This window comes from Hippopotamus amphibius, chromosome 6 (assembly GCF_030028045.1).
Source record: "Hippopotamus amphibius kiboko isolate mHipAmp2 chromosome 6, mHipAmp2.hap2, whole genome shotgun sequence".
NCBI lineage: Eukaryota > Metazoa > Chordata > Mammalia > Artiodactyla > Hippopotamidae > Hippopotamus > Hippopotamus amphibius.
In genome coordinates, this window is record NC_080191.1 from 29,551,778 (window position 1) to 29,576,545 (window position 24,768).

Consider the following 24,768-nt stretch of genomic DNA (forward strand, 5'->3'; position numbering starts at 1 on the left):
AAGTATAAAGAAACAAGTATTCATAAAGATATTAATATTGTTAATCAAATAAATTAGTTTTTCTGGTGTCAAATTATCTCAAGACATTACTATTAAATAAGCAGGCAAAAAAGCTCACACCTACCCAATTCTTCTTCCAAACACTCCACCTGCCTCAAGCTTAACTCTAGGCAGCTGCACTATCAACACTACCGTGTTCTTTTTTTTCTACTCTCAGCTGCCTTTCCCTTTCCCTTCCTCATTTTTAGGATTTTAGGTTCATATCTTTTTCTGTTGATAAGACAAATATAATAATAAAAGTCTTATCACAATTGAGGGTAGCTAGAGATGGAGGAACTTCTGGAGAGTAGTTTGGGCTGTGGCTCTCTTACTGTTCTGGCCAGGGCTGCTGAACAAGAGTTGAGAATCTTGTAATTCCTCAGCAGTAGTATGACATCCTCAAAAGCAGAATTCCTCACCAAAAAAAAAGCACTGTAAAAACTTTAAAGATTTTAGGAGAGGCCAGAAAAGGGGTTGAACTCAAAATATTCTAAGATTTGAGAAGTTAGGGCAAAATGTAAATTAGCATGGTTGAAAACAGCACATTCAGAGACAAGGGAAAGGCGTCACACCCAATAAAAAAAAAAGCTACTCAAGAAAAGTCTTCCTAGAAGAATTCAAAACCTAGCAACAAGATGAAGTTCAAATTGTGCCCAGGAGGCAGTTCAAACACAAAGTTCAAGTAACAGTAGTTTCTTTTCCAGGAAGTAAAAAACAGAAAAGACAAGCCTGGCCTTCAGATGCACAAGTAAGGACAATGGAAACATATCAGTTTCCTCATTGCTACTGTAAGAAGTTACCATAAACTTAGCGACTTCAGAAAACACAAATTTATTATCTTACAGTCCTAGAGGTCAGAATCCATCAGCAGAACTGTGTTCCTTCTGGCTCCTCTGGAGAAACTATTTCCTTGCCTTTTCCAGCTTCTAAGGACTGCCTGAATCCCTTGGCTCATGGGCCACTTTCCATCTTCAAAGCCAACAATCACATCACACTGACATACACTTCAGCCTGCACAACACCTTCTCTGCCTCTGACCCTCCTGAGCTCTCTTATAAGCATGCTTGTGATTACACTTGGCTCACCTGGATAATCCAGAATAACCTCCCCCTCTGTAGATCCTTAATTTAATCACATTAACAAAGTCCCTTGGGCCATGTAAGGTAACAGGTTCTGGAGATTAAATCATGGATGTCTTTGAAAGGGCTGTTATTCTGCCTGCCATAGGTAGCAAAGGATGCTTCAAGAAGTTACCATGAAAGCAAAGAAACAGTAAATTCCTTAAATAGGTTCACATCACGAAAGAACAACAGGTGATTGTTATCCTAAACTCACTTTCTCCATACAAAGTGTACATCTTGGTGTTCCCTTAGAACATAATAAAATATCGATAGTTTGCACACTACAAAAAAGCATAATGCCCGTGTTATACTACAACTGATAATGTCCAGGAAGAGAAAGAAAAGCTGCAAGAGGAAAGGATATTAATTTTTGAAAACTTAACGTATAGTAGAGGTAATCCTCTAATCCTCCAGCAGTATAAAATGAAGCTCAGTTACAAACCATACAGGATGAGAGCTGGGAAATTTTCTATTTGAGTATGTCTCTGAATGGCATCCATTTCAACATACCCTTCAAGATATATAAAAGCTAACATGTACAGAGCAGCAGCAATTATTCTAAGGACCTGATATACATTAACTCAGTTAATCTTCTCAACAGCACAATGAGGTAAGTGTTATTACCATTCCCATTTTAAAATGAAAGACACTACAGCAGGGAAGTTAAGACATTTGTCCAAGGTCACATAGCTATTAAGTGGTAGAACAAAGATTTGAACCCAAGAAGTCTCTAGGTAGTGCAGCACAGAACAAAGAACGGACTATCAGGGGAAAGGGACCAGGTTTAAACTCACAGTGCAATCCTAAGCAGCAACGCGAGTTTTGGCAAATAATTTACCTATTATTATAAGCCTCACTTTTTTTCTGTAAAGTAGGCTGGCAGCACCTATAGTGAGTATAAAGCCAAGCAAAGGGAACAATATATGGCAGAAATCTCAATAACAGATACCTAATATTATTATTTCTCTTTCCAGCCTTATTTTGCAGAGAGTTTTTCCAGGTTTAATCACAGTACCAAATCCACTCAGTGAATGCTCACAACTTTAGTAAAAATCAGACAATTTTATTCTTTAATATGCTCAAACTTACACAAATAGTCTCCAATGCAGTAGTCTCCAAAGTTTTTCAATAGGTCAGAAATCCATATACAATAAGGATGCAGTGTTTAAAATAACAATGAAATAAAGCCTATTCTATTAACAAAATACAAGTGTTCTACTAATAACAAAACAGCAGCATCAAAATTGTTTACTGAATGCTATTCATAGAACAATTCAGTTTTTTTAAAGACCAATGCAAGTAACATCAACTTTGAAGGCATCAATAATAACATCAACAATTAATGGAATGCATGATATATTTTCAGAGACCCTTTCAATTCTGAACATATTAATTCAGCCTCTCTTTGGTCAGTTACATGCAAGAGTCTCTTTTCACTACACAAAAGCATTCCCAAATCTCTCTTAGAGTCTGGCCACACTGAAAGAGCTTTCAGGACAGTTCTGGCATTCATGTGTTTTTTCCAAAGGCCCAGGGATCCCGCCCCTTATTGGTGGGCATAGTTCACTTTCAATTCAATTAGTTCCTTCTGACACAAAGTAATATTCATAAGGTAGGCACTTGAAAATACCCTGTGGACATTCCAAAGGAAGCCATATAAACTTAAAGCATGATTTTTCTCAAGAACCAAAACAAAATAAAAAACAAGAATATCTTCTGAAAGTATGACTCCATTTCTATCAAAGCTTTGAATTTCTTCAAAAATCTATGATTCTACGACTGGAAATAACTTGGCATTTGAGATTAGCACTGCTTGACTGCCAGCTACTCAATCTTATTTAGATCTGAATACTTATACTTCTTAGAACAAATTAACAATGCTCCACTTTTTTCTCTTGTGGTTCAATTTCAGTATATACACATGGTTCATCAAATAACTAAGAAAATATAATATTATGAGCCCTCAGAGTCCTAAAGTTGGGTTTTTCTGCATCTTTCATTTCCAGAAAGTCCTTGATCTGAAGAAGCAGTTCAGTAAACCTATTGAATATGCCATCTGATTGCATTAAGTTGAACTAAAATCTCTATAGCCCAGCTTCTTCCAAAGAGTACATTAACAAGGGATGATTAAGAGCCACAACATGAAGAACATTCACAATCTCTGTCACTTCCTTCCTCACATCAGATAATTAACCTGACTTGTAAAATTTAAAACTCAGCACACTATCTCCTGCTAAACGATGCAGTGATAACTTTTACATTCTGCTTTGGCTAATTCCAAAGCCATTTTTCCTCCAAAAGTGCAGTCTCAACTGTGACTAATATATACACTTATTTCATGTTTCACCCGAACTCCTCAAATCCCTTTTTACTATATGTTTAGTATCTACATTATAGTTATGTCCCTATGTTAGAACTAAGTAGGTGAAAATGTTTCACTAAAAATACCACATGAGATTCACACGAAGGTCAAACAGACTCCATTTGGTATGAAAGTTTCTGTGTGGAAGTTCACGGTGCATACATGGGTTCTACTCTAACTAGTTTCCTTTGTCTTCTATTAGTACTAATCTAGACATTGGCCTTTCTCTTAGCCAAATGACAAGGATTCCAATAAGCTGGAAAAAAAGAATATAAAACCTCAAATCTATTGACCAAAAAAAAAAAAGCTTAATGTTTTAAAACTAACAATTCACAGCAACCTTCATCTCCAGAAGATAAATAAGGGAAATGTTTTATCTCCATATTTCATCTATAATGCAGTTAAAATCTGATTAATAAGGATTAATTGGGAATAAGATCTTTTAACTAAAACTTAAGCAGATTTGTTTCAAGTGTTATTTTTTAATCCAAAATTCACTAGTTTACTTCCTTACCTCATTAATAATTGTTTAGATACAATTCACTGAACATAATACTAGAAGATGTTATTTCATGGACTAAATATTAGATTATGTGATTATTTATTATTCTTCTGAATCTTAAAACTAGAAAGCAGAAAAAAGTCTGGCTAATAAAGAATGTATTGAAGCTAATGATTATTAAACACCATTTCAAGACATAAATGCAAAACTAAACACACCTGATTGAATGACGAATCACTATCAGAGCAATTGTCTGTGCAGTAACTACTGCTTTTCTCCTTTTGGATTTTCTTCTGCCTCTCTTGACTTCGTATTTCATCTTCTTCAAACTTGTTGATCATCGATTCCACCACTATCATCATGATGTTCTTCAGGGAATGCATCATTTCCTTGTATCTTTAAATTCAAAGCAATCTTTGTAAGAGAAAGGCTATTAGCACAAATTAAAACATTCAACTAAATTAAATTACCTGATTTTTTTTTTGTAAAGTCCCTTTAAGAACATAATTCTAAAGAGAAAAGTCAGTTTTTCGGAAAGAACAAATGGCACAACAGAATTCACAGAACAGGAAAAAAAAAATTATAGGGAAACTAAAATGTGTTATTTCCCAAGTTTTTCCATCTGGTTTCATGAACCAAGGCAGTAAAATTAACAGAATCAAAGGCAAGATGTTTCAACAGCATAGATTCCAGTAATTAGCAACAAAGTCAACTTACAATATCAAAGTACCAAAACCCATCCTACTTTACACGTCATTTTTATTCCTTTTTAAAATTTCTCTTCCTCTATCTTCTCTTCCTCTGTTTTCTTTGCTTCCCTTTTCTCTTGCCTATTATTTATATCTACAGGCATCCATCACTACAACTGAGACCTAAATAAGAATTAAGACATCAGTGGGTCCTTTCAAACAGAGGTAGAGAACCCACTGTCAGAGATGTTAGGAAAAGGATTCCTGAAATTCATAGAAGTTTGAACTGGATAATTTCTAAGATCCCTTTCAGCTCTACAGGTCTCAAAATAAATATTTTTTAAAAACTAATAATAAATTTCTCCATTTATTAAGTGCAAACTGTCAAGCGTTCATACTAACATTAGGCTGAGATCCTCCAAAACCTTACACATAGAATTTTAGAGCTAGATGGAAAGATAAAAATAATCTAGTCTACACTTTATTTTACAAATGAGGAATATAGGATGTGAACTATTGAAATTTCTATATTTAAAACAAAAAGGCATAAAGATTTAAATAAGTATAGTGAATAAAGTACTAAATTTGGAATCAGAAAACCTGTATTAGAATCCTGACTACTTTACCTACAAGCTCTGTCATTATAATAAGTCTCTTTTCCTCAACTGTATATGAGATAAGAATACAATCTAGCAGCACTTTTCTATTTACTAGATAGGATGCTGTCCAATTCATGAATCATTGAATAAAGCCACTTAGATCTTCAAATTTAAAAAAAAAATACAATCTAGCTGACCTAGGTCACATGGCCATAGCAAGAAATAAATGAGAATACATATCTGAAAGTTCTTTGTAAGTATAAAGCATGATAATACATATGTTTATTGTTTATCATTATAATACTGGAACTACATTAGAAAATAAGCATAGAAACTTCTCTTTATATTTCTGGTTAATGGGTCATATTAATTACATAAATAAAGAAAGAACAGGTAAGGTACTCTCTCTCTCTCATAGCAGTAATACAATCATGCTGGGGGATTTGGATAAAAATAGTAGACTGAGGTTTTAAAATTCAAAGAAATTTGGGGGGCTTCCTTGGTGGTTCAGCAGTTAAGACTCCGCGCTCCCAATGCGGGGGGCCGGGTTCGATCCCTGGTCGAGGAACTAAGATCCCACATACCGCAACTAAGCCTGCGCACTGAAACCAGAGAAGCCCACATGTTGCAACAAAGACCCAGCAGAGCCAAAATAAATAAATAAATAAATTTTTAAAAAATAAAAATAAAATAGTTTAGAGAAATTTTTGAATATATTTTAAATTATATATTATATACATTATATATTATTAAGTATATGTAATTTCTGTGTAATTTAAAATACATTACATATTTAATATTTAACAATATATAATCGATGTACTATATAATAATAAATAAATTGAATATAATGCATATAGCTATACATGTATATATTTTTAAAGTCCCAGAAATTATGAGAAAACACAAAAATTTCAAAAGAAAATGAGAACAGATTAGGAATAATACTGAGGGAAAACACATACAGACAAGAACTGCTACAGAGGTGAGAAAACAGTCCAGGGAAAATTCAAGTTTAAAGTAAAGGGATATAAAGAGCAAGAAGGGCAACACAACATTGTTAATCAACTATACTCCAGTATAAAATAAAAATTAAATTTAAAAAAAAGCAAGAAGGAATTGAATTCTAAGACACTCATTAGACTAACTGGCAAAGACCACATAGGAACCGAGTTAGGAGGCTCCAGCTTCCTCCTCCTCACATTCTGAACACCAAGAAACAGGGAAGTATAACCATGCCCTGGTAGCAATCAACAGCTATCCACCAGAGCTGATCTTCCCTTCCACAGTAATTGGATTATAGCTGGGAACAGAACTAAAGTACACTCCCCAGACTCTGTTCCAGTTAGGTATAATCACATAAACAATGTAAACTCCTGTGCCGGGATTCCCTGGTGGTACAGTGGTTGGGAATCCGCCTGCCAACGTAGGACACATGGATTCAAGCCCTGGTCCGGAAGGATCCCACATGCCAAGGAGCAACTAAGCCCGTGTACCACAACTACTGAGCCTGCGCTCTAGAGCCCATGAGCAACAGCTACTGAGGCCCACATGCCTAGAGCCCATGCTCAGCAATGAGAAGCCGCCACAATAGGAAGCCTAGGCACTGCAACAAAGAGTAGCCCGCACTCCCTGCAACTAGAGAAAGCCTGCTCACGGCAACGAAGACCCAATGCAGCCAATAAATAAATTAATTAGTTAAAAAAAAAAAAAAAACTCCTGTCCCCTTAAAACTTACAAAATAACTTATAGTGATTTAATAAAGAAATAAAAAAGTAAATCTCAGGGAAAAGGGTGGGGGAAGGAATAGTTCGGGAGTTTGGGATTCACATGTACACAATGCTATATTTAAAACGAATAACCAACTAAGACCTGAATAACCAACTGAGACCTACGGTATAGCACAGGGAACTCTGTTCAATATTATATAACAACCTAAATGGGAAAAGAATTTGAAAAATAGATACATGTATATGTATAACTGAATCACTTTGCTGTACACCTGAAACTATCACAACATTGTTAAACAACTATACTCCAATATAAAATAAAAAGTTAAAAAAAAGTAAATCTCAATGATTTACAGGATAAGAGTAAGGGTAATTAAAATCCACAGAAAATCTGTTAAGTTTCATTTTAGACATATTTCCTCCAGAAAACATAAATTTCTTGAAACCACAAACATGAATTCTTCTGCAAGAAATATCAGCAAACTACCTAAAGGTAGATAAAAGAATAATGATTAAAAAAAAAAAAAGCCAGGGATAGAAATATGGACACCATTGAGAAGATTCCTTCATACTTCAAGAAGTTAAAATAAGAAAAAGCTCATCAATTTTTTGAGCTAAGAGGTAGTGAAAAAAACCACATCAATTAACGATGAAAATACACATTGTGAGTACTTCCACTTACATGTACGAGAATATACGACAGATCCTAAAAATGAATTGTTTCCTATGCAAACCTCTATTTAAAAAATAAATATCAAAATGTTTAATTAGGGTTGGGTGGGAATGAATTGGGAGATTGGGACTGCCATATATACATTACTAATAAGAAAAAAAATACCAAATTGTAAACTCTAAATATATGCAGTTTATTGTATGTTAACTGTATCTCAATAAAAGTTCTTAAAAAAATTAAATAAAAAAATTTCAAAAAATAGAAAAAAATGTTTAATTAGGAAAGTAATTTGAATTATTACAGTAAAAATGTTTCTAATAAATGTACTGTTGCCACATTAGCCCTAAGTAGTTTCTAAAGAATCTCAAAAAAAAAATAATAATAATAATAATACTCTGTACAACTTACAATCTTTCATTCCATGATTCACAAAGCAGAAGACATTCATTAAGACATTTAAAATCTTTGTGAGGTAATTATTATTGTATTAATTTTTACACATGAATGAACTAAAACACAAGAAAATTAAATGACTTACCGAGAGACAAAAAGTAATTTCCTAACAATTCCCATGTAAAACTTTGTTTTTTGCATTAAAAAGCTTTCATTTTCTAACTAATGAAGTGTTTTAGTCCTCCTTTTAGAATAAGATTAATGATATTGCCAGAAATAGACTACTAGGAATTATAATAAAGTAGTCCCTCCTTATCTGTGGTTTTGCTTTCCACAGTTTCACCCACAGTCAGCCACAGTCTGAAAATACTAAATGGAAAATTCCAGAAATAATTCATAAGTTTTAAATTGTCTGCTGTTCTGAGTAGGTGATGAAATCTCCAGCCATCAAGCTCAGTTCCTGCCCAGTGTGTGAATCATCCCTTTATTTAGTCCTGCCTGTTAGTCATTTAGTAGCCATCTGACTTATCAGATCTACTGGTCAAGGTATCCCACTGTTTGTGGTCAAGTCATCCTTATTTTACTTAAAAGTGGCCCCAAGTCACAAGAGTAGTGATGTTAGCAATTTAGATATATTCTTACTATGCCTAATTTATAAATTAAACTTTACCATAGTTAAGTATGTATGTACAGAAAAACACAAAGTTTAGTACTATCCATGGTTTTAAGTATCCCCGGGGGGTCTTAGAATGTATTCCCCTTGGAGGAAAGCAGGGATATGTATTATCCAAAGATGGAAGTGGCTCTAGTTTTGTTTTTTTCATCAAATCAGGAAATAAGAAATCTTGATCTCCATGGCTTTTACTCCTTAATATACATTGTGGTTTGAACTCGCCAAATTTATTAATAGCTGCACACTGTCACTTTGTTCATAACATATTTAAACAATCAGTTGTCACAAAGGGAAAGAGATCCCATCCAACATCATAAAGAAATGTTTAACAATTTCAAAATAAATGAAATATAATTTTTTAAAATATGATAGGTAATATAAGCTCAGGTATATATTTCAATTTTTCTGCTGTCTGAAAGAAGGGCTATATCTCAAGCTTCAACACCTGCCTTCAAACTGCAATAGGAAACAACCATGATGGTCCAGCATGGAGAGAAACCAGATGCCAAAGGCACTTTAATATATCACATAAATCCAAGTCCACAGACTAGAATTAACATAGTAAATGTCATGTGTCCAAATCATCACCAAAAATAAATTTTGAAGATCCAAATTTTAAAAGTTTTACTGTGCATAAAAATTACATGAAATTTTTATCAGAATAAAAAACCATTGTAATATAGCTTCAGAAAACAATTTTTAACATTAGATAACATTAATATGCTAGCTACCCTAAGAATTAGAAGCTAAACAGAGCTACACTAATAAGTATGAATTAAGGAGAAACTAGAAATTTATGTTCCCTACCTGCCCATTCTGCCCTTTATAGCCCTAAAGTGTTGTTATGTTGCATTTCATGCCGGGGAGGTGGGGAAGGGAACCAGACCTTTAATCATCAATCAAATGCCAGTGTGGAAAGATAATTAAAATGGGAAATACCCAGGTAGCTTAGCTTAAACATGAAAAGGAAATCTCAAACCTTCTTTCATCTCAATTACTGCTCTGTATTAAATTATCTTCTGAGTGAGAGTTACACATTTTGTTATGCTATCTCACTGCTCAAGAACTCAGAACAGCTGAGACCTAAAAAGAGTGAAGGAGCACTAGGAACAAGACAAGGGTGTCCTCCTCTGCCCATTGATTTTCAACATCCTACTGGAAGTCCTACCTAATGCACTAAGACAAGAAGAGGAAATAAAAGGCAAACAGATAGTGAAAGAAGAATACACTGTTCGCAGAAGACATAATCATCTATGTAGAAAATCTGAAAGAATTAACCAAAAAACTCCTGGACAAATAAGTGATTACAGCAAGGTTTCAGGAGACAAGCTTTAAATACAGAAGTCAATCATTCTCCCACATACCAGCAATGAACAAGTGGAATTTGGAATTAAAAACATAATACCATTTACATCAGCACCCCCCAAAATTAAATACTTAGGTATAAATCTAACAAATATGCACAAGATCTATATAAGGAAAACTATAAAACTCTATTGAAAGAAACCAAAGAACTAAATAAATAGTCCATGTTCAAGGATTAAGAAGACTCAATTCTGCTCAACTTGAGCTATAGATTCAACACAATCCAAATCAAAATCTCAGAAAGCTATTTTCTAGATATCAACAAAATGATTCTAAAATTTATATGAAGAGACAAAAAAAAAACAATAACCAGCACAGTACTGCAGGAGAAGAACAAAGTTAGAGGACTGACACTACCCAGCTTCAAGACTTACTATAAACCTACGGTAATCTGGACAATGTGATATCAGCCAAAAAACAGACAAACAGATCTGTGGAACAGAATAGAGAGCCCAGAAATACCGTTAAATATAGTCAACTGATCTTTGACAAAGAAGCAAAGGCAATATAATGGAACAAAGATAGTCTTTTCAACAAATGGTGCTGGAACAACTGGACATCCACATGCAAAAAAATGAATTTAGATATGCACCTTATATCCTGCACAAAAATTAACTCAGACTGGATCACAGACCTTAATACAAAATGCAAAACTGTATTTATCCTAGAAAATAATATAGGAGAAAATCTAGATGACCTCGGATTTGGTGGTGACATTTTAGATATGACACGAAAGGTACTTCACTAAAATTAAAAATTTCTGATCTGCAAAAGACACTGTCAAGAGAATGAAAAGCCACAGACTGGGAGAAAATACTTGCAAAAGACATACCTGACAAAGGACTGTTATCTAAAACATACAAAAACTCTTAAAACTCAACGATAAGGAAACAACACGATTAAAAAATGATCCAAAGACCTTAATAGATAACCTCACCAAAGAAGATATACAGATGACAAACAAGCATATGAAAAGATGCTCCATATCATATGTCATTAGGGAAATGCAAACTAAAACAATGATATACCACTACACACCTATCAGAATAGCCAAAATCTGGAACATTGACAACATCAAATGCTGACAAGTAAGTGGAACAACGAGAACTTCCACACGTTGTTGATGGAAATGCAAAATGGTACAGCCACTTTGGAAGACAATTTGGCAATTTCTAACAAAACTAAACATAACCTTACAGTGCGACCCAGTCAATCATGCTCCTTGATATTTATCCAAAGGAGCTAAAAACATACGTCCACACAAAAACCTGCACACAATGTTTACAGCAATTTTATTCATAATTGCCAAAACTTGGAAGCAACCAAGATGTCTGACGCATCCAAACAATCGAATTCATTCAGTGTTAAAAAGAAATGAGCTATCACACCATAAAGTTTCCATGGAGGAAACTTAAATGTATTTTAATTTTAACTAAAGTATAGTTGATTTATGTTTCAGGTATACAGCAAAGTGATTCAGTTATACATATGTATGCACATACATATATTCTTTTTCAGTTCTTCTCCATTATAGGTTATTATAAGACATTGAATATAATTTGCTGTGCCACTTAAATGCATTTTATTAAGTAAAAGAACCCAATCTGAAATGCTACATACTGTATGGTATGTATGACATATATCATACTGTATGACATTCTGGAAAAGGCAAAACTATGGAGACAGTAAAAAGATCAGTGATTGCCAGAGGTAGAGAGAGAGAATGTGAACAGGCAGAGCACAGAGGATTTTTAGGGCAGTGAAACTACTCTGGATGATATTATAATGGTGAATACATGTCATTATAAATTTTTCCAAACCCACAGAATGCACAACATCAAGAGTGCGCCCTAACGTAAACTATGGACTCTGGGTAATAAAGATGTGTCAATGTAGGTTCCTTAATTGAAACAAATGTCCCACAAGCCAAGCAGAGTGGCTCCCCCCCACCCCCAGAAAAACATGTACCACTCTGGTGGGGAGTATTGATAATAAGGAAGTCTATATATATGTAGTAGCAGGATGTTTATGGGAAATCTCTGTACCTTCTGCTCAATTTTGCTGTGAACCAAAAATTGCTCTAAAATTAAAGTCTATTAAAAAAAGTGAAAAGTGAAGGAGTAAGTGACACAAATATTTAGGGAAAGGACATTCTAAGTAGCAGAAGCAACGTAACTACAAATATCCCTGAGGGAGGGCTTTCCTTGGCTTGTTTGAGAAAGAACAAGACCAGTGTGACTGGAGCAGTGGAAGAGGGAAAAGGATAAGAAATCAGGTAGGAGAGGGAGCAGAAGGCTCATGGTGGGCCTTGTAGGCTACAGAAGAAACTCTGGATCTTATTCTGAATGAGATGAGAAGCCTTCAGATAGTGTTGAGTGGAAGAGTGGCATGAGGGAAATAGATTGTATGAGACAGGGGTTAAGGGTGCTTTCAAGGAAACCTGCTGAGAGAAAAATTACTTTAAAATATTACTGTGGGCATACTCACTCTTTAGATTCCTGAGTTCTTTTAGTAACATGCTGTACAACTGTGTCATAGCCAAATTCCTCACTCTGATTCTGATCAGATGTCCATTTTTCCATTTCTTCTTCAATCATAGATCCCAAAGTGTTGCATATATACTGTTTAAGGTATTTCACAAATTCATAGCTGAAACAAATATTTAAAAAATAAATGCAGTAAATATCATAAACTCACTTATCAACCACACCCAGAAAAATGTTAGCACAGAAAGATTTGTAACAGAATCAGATTTCTTACCTTAAACTAGGAATAAATTAGTTATTCATCCCAAATCATACAGCTAATCTAGAATTTTGTTGTTGTTTTTTCTGAGACACTTGGCAAAAATCACATTTAAAGATGACGATGACGGCAGATAGCAAATTTCCAGACCAACGCAAACTTTAGTGGATTAGGAGTCTTTCCACACTTTTTTTTATGCTCATATCTTTTACATGTGATGCTTAAGGGTAGGGAAAGCAGTTCTTAAAGAGTTTCACAATTGTTCAAGCTGATGATGAAAACCACACTAGATAACTAATTATAAAAAAATAAATAACAGGTTAAGCTCCAATTATTAGAAGTTTTTTGTACATTTGGAAATTGTGTCCATTTTGAACTGACCTAAATTCCACCTAATAAGCTTTTTGTCTGACTCTGTTCACAAGAAGTATCTCAGACAATTCAATATATTGGACATTTTTCTTCATTCTGCTAGGCTGATGCTAACATTAAAACCCATTTGCAAACTCAGACAATATAGCAAATATGAGAGGGCAAGAGTTCCAAAAGTGGTTAATTTTATGAAACATGTTTACTGAAAATAATGAACAATGATTATAATATCATGATTTAGAAAGATTTAAAAAGTTTTTGTGGTCTCTTAAATGACAAAGATAATTTAGGAAGGGCCATTTTTGTAAATGCCACTATGTTCAAGACTTATAGTTTGAATGTATCACTGTATAAGAGCCTTGCATATATGCAGTACAGGAGATCAAGGAGAGCCTGAATAATTTTCTTCACATAATTATAAGTCCATCACGGTATCCAGCATATAGCCTTCAGTTTAATATTTATTACATGATTGTATGTCCTCTAAAGAACATCCACCTTTCCCAGGTAACCAAAGGATTTCATTTTGAAGTTTAACTGCTTTTGATTGAGATTTCCTGCCCTGCCCGTTTCCTCTCAACTCTGAACACACTGCTGCTTCCTGGAATCTCCATGGCTGCTTCAGTAACGTAAGTGGCAGGCTTGCCATAGACAGTGGAGGATCCAAAAGTGAAGTAGAGATATTTGACATGAAACATGTAGCATTACAGTGAAAGTACCGACTCTGAGTCAAAACAGCCTGAATGCCTCCTCCAGCTCTACCACTCTAGCTGGAATGGCCTAGGACAAGTCGGTTTTCTCATCTATAACTTGGAAACAATCATGTCTACCTCATTCTGCTATTTTAAATTAAGGAGGCAATAGAAAAACTTAATCATTATAAACAACAAAATTAAAAAGAAGGATATTCTCCACTCCCATAGTGTCAACTTCCGATTCAACACAAACAGGTAATTTCTTTAGCTCTTTCTTCAGCCAAAACATCTCCCCAGAGCTATACAGGTATACCTCATTTTATGGCACTTTATTGCACAGATACTGGAGTTTTTAACAAACTGAAGGTTTGTGGCAACCTTGCACCAGAGCAAGTCAGCACCAATAGCATTTCTCACTTTGTGTGTCTGTGTCACATTTTGGTAATTCTCACAATATTTCAAACTTTTTCATTATTATTATATTTGTTACGGTAATCTGTGATCAGTGATCTTTGATGTTACTACTACAATTTGCTGAACACAGATGACAGCATTTTTAGCAATAAAGTATTTTTTAATTAAGGTAAGCACTTCTTTTTCACATAATGCTATTGCACTTAATAGACTACAGTATGATGTAAACATAGCTTTTATATGCACTAGGTAAACCCCCTCAAAAATGATGAACTCAGTGACAAGAACAAGGACGCAGATACAGAGAATGGACTGGAGAACTCGAGGTATGGGAGGGGGCGGGGGGTAAAGGGGAAGCTGAGATGGAGCGAGAGAGTAGCACAGACATATATATATTACCAATTGTAAAATAGATAGTCAGTGGGAAGTTGTATAACAAAGGGAGTCCAACTCGAGGATGGAAGATGCCTTAGAGGACTGGGGCGGGGAGGGTGGGGGGGACTCGAGGACGGGGGGAGTCAAGGAAGGGAGGGAATACGGGGATATGTGTATAAAAACAGATGATTGAACTTGGTGTACCCCAAAAAAAATAATAAATAAAAAAATTTAAAAAAAATCATGTGACTCACTTTATTGTAATATTTGCTTCATTTCAGTGGTCTGGAACCAAACATACAATATTTCCCTGGTATGCCTGCATATTAACTGCCTACTGGACAAGGCTATTTATGTTTCTTCACCATATCAATCATCACAACCAATACCAAATTTATCATCCTACCCACCCGCTCACAAACCACCTTCTCTTCTGACATACATCTTTGTTAATGGTACAATCCTTCAATCAGATACCTGTGCACGGCCTCAAACAATCTTCTCCATTACATCTCAGATCTAATTAGTTAGCAAGCTCTAAAATTCTGTAAATTCTTCCTCCACAACTTCACTTTCCTTTCTCACTGCCACCAGATTAATGTTCACATCTTCGTAATTTTAGGAAACAACTGCAAGGTCATCCTCTAAATCAGTGGTTCTTAAAGTATAACATGGATAAGAATCACCAGAAGGGCTTATTAAAACAGATTGCTGTGCCCCATTCTCAGAGAATCACTGATCTAAAGAGATTCTGTATTCAGTTAGCTTTTAAACCAGCCTAAGTTTCTTGGAACTCCAATCAGCATATTCCTACAATGTTGTGTTAGTTTCTGATACACTGCGAAGTGATTCAGTTATACATATACAGGTATATTCTTTTTCATAATATTATCCATTATAGTTTATACACTATAGTTTACTAGGGCCATCCATTTTTTTTTTTTTTTTTTTTTTTTTTTGGCACACGGGCTTAGTTGCTCCGTGGCATGTGGGATCTTCCTGGAGCTGGGATCGAACCTGTGACCTCTGCATTGTCAGGCAGATTCTTAACCACTGCGCCACCTAGGAAGCCCCGGGCCATCCATTTTAAATGCTGACTTTTTTGTTTAAGATATTTCTAATTATAAACCAAATATTTGCATATTTTATACAAAATGGTGAAAACTTACACAGGCAAGATACCAAAAGGTATCACTGCTTTCTTTGAAATGGCTTTGAAAATGAAAAGGATCCAAATAATCTTTTCAGTCCAGTGTGATCTCACATCCAGTCCCTTACTAATACTGGGAAAGAGAAGAGAACAGTGAATGTGGAAGAAGGTGAAGAGAGAGATGAAAAGTCCCTAAAAATAATTTTGATCCTCTTCACATCCTGCCCAAGACTGGCCAATCAGATACATCAGTTTTCTCCCACATCTCTGAGATATTCAGTGGAAAATGGAAGGTGGGGCAAGCCAGAGTTATTTCCTTGAAACCGAAAGAAGAGACTTTCTGAGGATGAATTCTACATCCCACCATCAGCACCTACTATGGAATGGCGGAATTATCCTAGTCCCTTAGTTTCATCAGCCCTATCTCTTTGCCACAAATCAGGCAATTAGGAGAAATGAATATTTAACTGAGAAATATAACTTTTGTGTTTGCTTTGTTTAAAGCCCAACCTGTAAGTAACAAAAAATGATATTTTCGTAACAAAGGCAGTAAGGAAATATAGTGCAGGCTCATTAACAAAATGTATTCAAGAAAGACAATATCATTCTAAAATAAAATAAAACACATACCTTTAAAACCCCCACTATTTAGCATTAGATGCAAATAACAAATATGATGGAAAAAATTTTAAATCTCTTTTTTGAGAACTAAAATAACCACATACTTTTTTTTAATGACATCACTTTGACCTATGACCACAATATGGTCGTCTTCCTGACGACCCCATTCAAAATACTTCAAAGTTTTGGTTCATTTGCCAAATTAAATTAACCCAAGGACCCCAAATCTGATTCTTGCCTTAATGGGTTATTGCTCTTTTCAAATGAATCTTTTAAGAAAAAAAGATCTCTTGAGAGATCAGGTCCTCTATCATGGGAGGACTACCAAGCTGCCTATGACCTTAGGATGCTCTACTGACTCACTGATCATTGGAAAACTCTGAGAGCCTCCAATCCCAAATTAGTGAAAAGAGTCATTTCTTCAAGTGGGCCCTTCTACTTCGTGGGTAAGAGTAATCCACATCTTGACATTTCCATCTGACAATTCATTTTGTGTTGGTTATTTTACCATCTGAATTCATGGCAATACCCGCATAAAATCCCAGAAGTAATGCTGTTCTTCTATAATGATGTCCCAGGATAGAAAACTTTTGTTACTATGGACTGGGAGAAATACTTGAATAAAATTATGTAGTGTGTTGCCTTCTTTGTAATCCTGATAGTATTGATGCCACTCACTTGTTCTTATGAAATCTACAATTAATCCAAAAGATCAGTAACTACAGATTTTTAAATCAACCCATTGCACCATTTTTAGAAATTATTCTAGAGGTAGAGTTATAGTCTTAATCTGTGTAAAGTAAAATTCCTGGATGCCTAAGAGAGACTTTCATAAGGTCCTATACTTATCCTGGGGATTGCAAACACAGATGTTACCAGGGTGGACAGGTAGTGATGCAAGTCATGTGTAAGACAGAAAAGGATATGGGCAGTGGTGAACTAAAAGGATATGCCCCAGTTAAAATGAAGGGCTTCCACATAGCTCTAGCCACTTGCCAGTTAGGAATATGAACCTGGTGTTACTCTTTCAATGTTTTAAGAAAAGCCAGAAAATTGATTTTTTTGTTTGCTATCTCCCAATTTTTAAACGTTGCTTTTTTTTTTTTTTTTCCTTTTAAACTAAGCCAAAGAAACACATTCACAAACCAATTACAGCCTGCAGGATACCAATCTGACTTTTTAACACCCTCTCATGCCAAGAATTACAAAAACTCTAGCCGCTAAGGATACTGGTGAATCTCCTCTGTTTAAAATTTCTATTTAAGAAATACAAAACTTACCCCCAAAATCTATACAATCCTCAATAACTTATTTTAGAAGATCCTTACTAGGTTTAACTTAATTCCACTACAATTCAGGTCCTTTTTTTTCAGATTTATTTTAGCAGACTCTGCAGTGTTAATATTGTCAGGCTTAACATATTTTAATTGTGCTGGAAAGAGCAACACTATGAGGAATACATCTTTGACTATCACAGACTACAATAAGTACAATTTCCATTTATTTCTATTTTAAGTGAAGTCTATTAATATTTATTGTTCATTTTAAATTGTTCTAATAACAGTTTGTTATAATTTTTTCAAAGATATGATCTATAAAATGAGTAAACAGGATTGTAATTGTTATACTTTTAGAAATCTATGAATCCATTTGCTTTGGGTTTGAGTTCTAAATCTTACACTGAACAATCTTGCAATCTTAGACAAAACACCTGACCTTGCTAAATTTCAATTTCCTACTACTTAATAGTGATTATTCTAAGCGGAAAACTGTTATTACATATAGTATTTTCATATTCTTTGAAAATTTTCTCTTCAAACATACTAAACACATATTTAACTAACCTTATTTGTTAACTTAAAGGTAATTTAGTGAGAAAAAAATTTTGTTTAAATGACACTATTACCAAATTAATGCAAAATATCTTTTTCCAAATATTCCTCAAAGAGGGACTTTATTTTTTTTTTAAGCTCTTTATTGGAATATAATTGCTTTACACTCTTGTAGCAGTTTTTCAGGTAGACCAAAGTCAATCAGCTGTATTTATACACATATCCCCATATTCCCTCCCTCCTGCGACTCCCCCCTACCCTCCCCGTCCCAGCCCTCTAAGGCATCACCCATCTTATGTTTTAAAGACCCAAGAGGGACTTTAAAACCTAAGAGAACAGCTGTTTCTACTAAGGAAAAACCTGTTAACCTCACCACATTTCAGAAGCAGCTTGACTAAAATACACAGCAATGCAGCAATGTGCCTGATCATTGTGCTTTACTTCTGACAAATATGATATTTTTCATATTTATATAGGAAAATTTTACGAAGTTGAGTAAAAGAACATTCACTATTTTCCATTCTTCTTTCTTCACTTTTATTACCTAGGAAAATTTAATGATTTTTTTCCCATGATGAACTTCCGACATGTTCAAATGTTTACATCAAAATATACACAGAGAGTACTATCACAGCAATAAGGACATAAAAAATCTAGTACAAGTTTATTTCAGGAAATCATCCTCTTAGCCATTTAAACAAGGACTTTTTCAATCATATATAGAAAATTATCAGTAATGATATGTTTTAAAAAGATAACATTGTTATGAATTATAATGCTGACATTTGGAATCCTTAAAATGGAATATATTCCAGAATTATAGGATTTATATATGACAAACAACTTGATATATCATATTAGTGTATAAAAGGCTATGTTAAAAAAAATAATGAGTATTTTATACTACCTACAATCTTTTAGGTCAAAGAATAAGCCTCTGAATCATGATAAACAGTTACTAAATGCATTAATTAACTATGGAAGCATACATATAATTCTTAGCAATTTCTTCTATGCAGGGATAACACTTTACATAATGGATGTTTTCTTGAAGTTACCACTTAAACATACTAGAGTTCACTAATTTAAGAAATCACTGGTAGGACTTCCCTGGTGGCACAGTGGTTAAGAATCCGCCTGCCAATGCAGGAGACACCAGTTCAATCCCTGGTCTTGGAAGATCCCATGCCGAGGAGCAACTAAGCCTATGTGCCACAACTACTGAGCCTGTGCTTTAGAGCCGGCGAACCGCAACTACTGAGCCCGGAACCACAACTACTGAGCCTGCGCTCTACAACAAGTGAAGCCACTGCAACAAAGAGTAGCCCCCAGCTGCCACAACTAGAGGAACTTCATGAGCAGCAACAAAGACCCAATGCAGCCAAAAAAAAAAAAAAAAAGTCACTGGTAGATACTTCTATAAAACAAAAAATAAACCCAATTCAATAAATATAATTGTGTTTCTTCTATATCAAACCAAAAATATATTAGACAAAGATAAGCCTCTGCATTAGAGACTATTACAATCATAAGGGTTTCTAAGTATTTATACACATACAAATTTATTTATACACAACTATTTATACACATATAAATACTTAGCAACCCTAATGATATATACATATAGCAATTCTCATTGAAATGCAAGTAAATACGCTCTAACTTTGTGGTTCTCAACCCTGGCTGCATATTAGAATCACCGAGAGAGCTTTTTTGAAAATACCAAGGCCCAGTCTCTACCACTTCCCCTCTGCCAAGCCCCACAAGAAATCTGGATTCATTTATGGTTAGGGTTCATCATCAGTATTTTTTTAAATGAACTCCAATCAATCCTACTGTAACCAAGACTGAAAACCAGGCCTGTTTTTTTTGTTTGTTTTGTTTTTAAATAGGAGGCCAGTCTAAGTGTAAAAATTTATACAATACATACACACATAATGAAAGCAATATCTTCTTCCCTACCTCTCTCCCCTCCCGCAAGCCTCAAATCCTAACTGCCACTTTCAAAGAAAAGAAAGAAAGCTTGGATCTTTTAGAGAAGGTGTACGGTTTAGGGTAAAAATAAATAAATACAATAAAAGAGGCTATGGAAAGGAGAGAGAGGTTAGGGCAGCTGCACTGTGGGGCAAATCTCCAGATAGGGCAAATCCCCAAACAGGGCTATTCTGCCTACACTATAGTTTCTCCCAAACTGACTGCATTTTCCCCCCACTTTATTATACTACCTGAAGTTCCATCATTCATGGACTCAATTCTTTTAACAACTATCTTTTTACAAAAATGCCGATAGCCTAGAGATACCAGTTTCCCCTAAAAATCTATTTAGTAAGATATTTTTCTTGCTAATACACTAGAGCAACATCAGGTGGATTTAAGGAACCAATGTTCTGATAGTGGAGATGGGATGACAGACAATTCTGATATATGAAACAGTTTGGGAAGCATATACCTAGACGACTCAAGAACATCTGGTGTTCAAGGAGAATTAGCTCAATGAATAGAAAGACAAATGAAACTATGAGTACCTGGACAGGATCTCATCAAACTCTGAGATTGTAAGATACTATGAAAATACCAAACATACGCATCTCCTCCTCTTTCCTTCTTTATAAGGAGTTCCTTCCTCCTAAGACACAGATCTCAGGCTAGTGCAGCAAACACATGAATTTTATTATCTATACTTTTAAGAGTACAAACTACTCAAACTACTTTTAGAATTATAAATCTTACTTTTAAGACCACAAACTTGTTATAATTTGAATGTGTCTGGGCTTTTTTAGGTAGGCCACAAGTAAATCTCTTTATTAAATCATAGATATTAACTATTAATCAGCAGGCATTTAATCTAATAAACTGTTGAAGAAGAGTTGATATTATTACAAGTCATTACACTGCTGAGAGGAAACAGAATGATCCAACTTTAACTTGAAAAGCATTTAAAAACTGACACAACTAAAGCAGTATTTATAGGCAAATGTGTAGTCTTAAATGTTTACATTAAAAAAAAAAGAAGAAAAGCTGCAAATAAATGAGCTAAACATTCATCACAAATTTTAAAAAGTGTCCCAGGAAGGGAAAAAAGAAGAGCAGAAATTTGAAAAACCATAAAATAAATACCTAATAGAAAGGAAAATCAAAGCTAATAGCTATTTTTTTGAAAAGACTAATAAAACTGATAAACCTCTAACAGAAAAGATGGAGAACAAAAGAGGAAAGGCACAAATTTTTAAAAAACATAATAAAAAGGGGGACAACTATAGATACCGGGAATATTTTTAAAATGTAACAGGATATTAACAAAAATCTTTATACAAATAAATTTGAAAATCTAGATTAAATGGACAAATTCCCAGAATATGATCCTAGCAAAAACTCATTAATTTACAAATATTTTAAACAAGTATTTGCATGTGAAATAAAAACCAGAAATAAAACCCCAAATTTAGTGCTTGATATGAATTTGAGATAAATTAGTATTACATGAGTATAATAAACCTTAATGACCAAACCTGAATTTAAGAAAGTTGCAGTTTTTCTATATTCCTGTTTAAGTAATAAGTCAATAGCTAACCAATAAAAGTTGGTCTCTGTTATCTCCAAATTAAAGCATATTATCACGCAATATCAGCTATTAGTAGTGGACTTAATGAAGAAATAAACAAAATCATGGAAAATACAAAAGAAACTATATATATAACCAGAAATACTAATTAACAAAAAATTCCTTTCACACTTTTTAAAACTCCCTTGAGAATCTGGTGAAAACTGTAATGCTTCCCCCCATAAAACTGCAAGTAAACACAATCTTTTGTGCATAATATTAAAGGGCTCGGGCTTCCTAGGTGGCGCAGTGGTTAAGAATCCGCCTGCCAATGCAGAGGACATGGGTTCGATCCCTGCTCCAGGAAGATCCCACATGCCATGGAGCAACTAAGCCCGTGTGCCAAAAAAAAAAAAAAAAAAAAAAAAATAAAGGGCTCAAGGATCCCCTGATGCCAACATATCAGGGGAATGTGGGCAGAACCTGAAGCGGGTAGGAATTCCAGATAAGAACTTCAGGGCACACAAAAGTCAGCAAAGATAACATAACGAAAAATGTTAAATGTCACCTGTGAGATCAAAATGAATGGCAAACAGTTCAAAATATCATACTACTCATAATAAATTGAGGCATCTGGAGGTAAACTTTTCATGGAGAGGCTTAATTTACACATATGAACCAAATTAAAAGAAAAACATACGTCTCTAAAGAAACACACCCTTCAAGATCTACCTCAAACGGTACCTCTCTCAAACTTCCTATCTACTGCTCCCAAACCCAGAGCACTCTGTACTTCTTCTATAGTCTTCTTATATTCCCAACATGTATCAAAGACATTTGAATATGCGCCTCATCCCTTTGTAGGAACTTAAGCTGTTCCACAGGAAGTTAATCTCACTTGAGTATTCCTGCAGTGCTCAAAATGCATAATTGGTGCAGTCACTGAAATATGAGATCAGCAAAGGAACAGGAATCTTGGGAACTCAATGCTTTTGAAGTATAGTGACAGAAATCCCTTGAGACAATAGAATTATTCTTAAATGAACAAGAACAATTTACAACTAATGTTACTATGTTGCCCTGGAGGGAAAAAAAATATAATTAGGATGTCTGTCGTGTCAGTAAATCACAGTGGAAGCAGAAGGTTTGGAAGTAAAGAATAAAAAAATAAATTCGGTATCTGAGTAAATAATCGAAAAAATGAACCTTCAACTTGGGCGTTACTTTGACAACAATCAAATGAACATTCTTTATCCAGCTACATTTTGACCTTTTCTGGATCAGCTGGTTTGTTTGCTTAAGACATAAAAGAAATTTTACTTGTGAAAATTTTCATCAGTTTCCTCCAGATGTAAGAGGATCTCCTCGGCGCACTCCAAGGAGGGAGCACCCGTGATTTTCTCCTTCACGCTCTGGAACAACTGCCTCAGCATCGCCTGCAGCATCGCTTCGTCCTCAGCGGAGAAATGGGCCATTCTCTGTCAGAATCCAACGCCCACGCCCGTTACTGAGGGTCCGAGCAAACGCCGCGCCCCGCGCACGCGCGTCCCCACCCAGCCCCCGCCGGCGCAGAGCGCCGTTTCCCGGGAGACCGCGGCAAGCGCTTGGGGGCGGGCCCGCGGCGGCCTGCGCGTCGTTCAGGAACACAAGTTACCTTGCGTTGGGCAGGCCAGAATCCTCGAGGTCCCGCCTTTGGAACTCGTCGCTGCCGTTCTTCCGTGCCAACAGAATTCAGGCTGCCCCGGCTAACGGCAAAAAAGAGATCCCAAAGACTCTGCGGGTGGATCTGGCGGCGGGACGTCAGCGCTGCGCGTGACATCAGCACGTCGACGTGACTTCCTAGGCGGGAGGGAGTGCCGCCTGACAGCCTGCTCGGGCGCCTAGAGGAAGTTTCAGGTGCGCCAGCTGAAAGGGTTGTAGGTGGGAGGAAAGAAAGGGTGCGAGGAGAAAGAGGTCAATAAAAGAAAGATAACAGAAGTGAAACTGAAAGCAGCTTGAAAAGTTTTAACTGAGTGAATGGTGGTGCACTGTTGCAGTCCTCTTGCCTTCAAACAGCTGATATCTACTGACTCTTACCCCTTACCAACCACCTTGCTAGGAACTATGAAAAAGAGGACGCTCTCAGAATCTAACAGACAAGAAGTCAACGATTTTACAACACAGTGCAATTAAGTGTTATGATAGAGAAATGTGCCAGGTAGGAAACCTAGAATGACCTTTCAACCCAATAGAAGAGTCAAGGAAAGAAGTGAAGAGAAAACAAACTGAACGTGCAAAGGATAGGGACCTGAGAGAGTGTACCTTATTAAGGTACTTGAATTTGTAGGATTAGAAAGAGAAGGTGAGGGGTCTAGAGAAGTAAATGGACCACATCAGAAAGGGTCATATTTGGCACTTTTAAGGGGTTAGAGGTTTATCTTGAAAGTAGTAGAACACAGTGGGATTCCAGAACTAAATCATGAGATATCGTATATAAAGATCACTCTGCAGGAAGTCGCAATGAGCAATCATGGTCCTTCGTACAGTTTCCAATCTAGGTAAATCCCCAGACCATGGTCATGTCCACGCGACAAGCAGTGTACTAGGATCAGATTCTGGTGTCTACAGAATAGTGAATCCCAAGCCACTGATCTGTGGTTCAATATCAATAAATTCTCCCTTATCCAGCTTTATATTTTATGCCCCTAGTCAAACAACGTCAGATTTACTTTACGTGTTAGCCAGGATCAATGACTTCTTTGTGCTATTACTTCCAGGAGCAAAAGTATGATATATCTTTGCCAGCTCTATCGTCATGTTTCTTCGTGAAATATATGCTTAATTTCGATTGTCTCATTACCACAGTAAGAAAAAAACAGAGTAGGCATACTTATGCCT

The 24,768-nt window shown here is 35.5% G+C and overlaps 1 protein-coding gene across 4 annotated transcripts in view; it reads right to left on the bottom strand.

The window, feature by feature from the left end:
- Positions 1–23,706, bottom strand: part of TBC1D32 (TBC1 domain family member 32) — a 208,683-nt gene extending 184,977 nt beyond the window's left edge. For 3 of the 4 annotated variants that reach the window (XR_009054257.1, XM_057738445.1, XM_057738444.1), the window contains exons 1-3: positions 23,212–23,390; positions 12,634–12,795; positions 4,243–4,420 (exon numbers count right to left, since the gene is read on the bottom strand). Coding sequence is in view for 3 of the 4 variants with exons in the window: in XM_057738445.1 (XP_057594428.1) it covers positions 4,243–4,420; positions 12,634–12,795; positions 23,212–23,366 (495 nt within the window). In the remaining variant the exon portion in view is untranslated. Of the gene's footprint in view, positions 1–4,242; positions 4,421–12,633; positions 12,796–23,211; positions 23,391–23,545 lie in introns of those variants that run through there. The other variant, XM_057738443.1, reaches the window with a different exon arrangement.
- Positions 23,707–24,768: the final 1,062 nt, after the last annotated feature.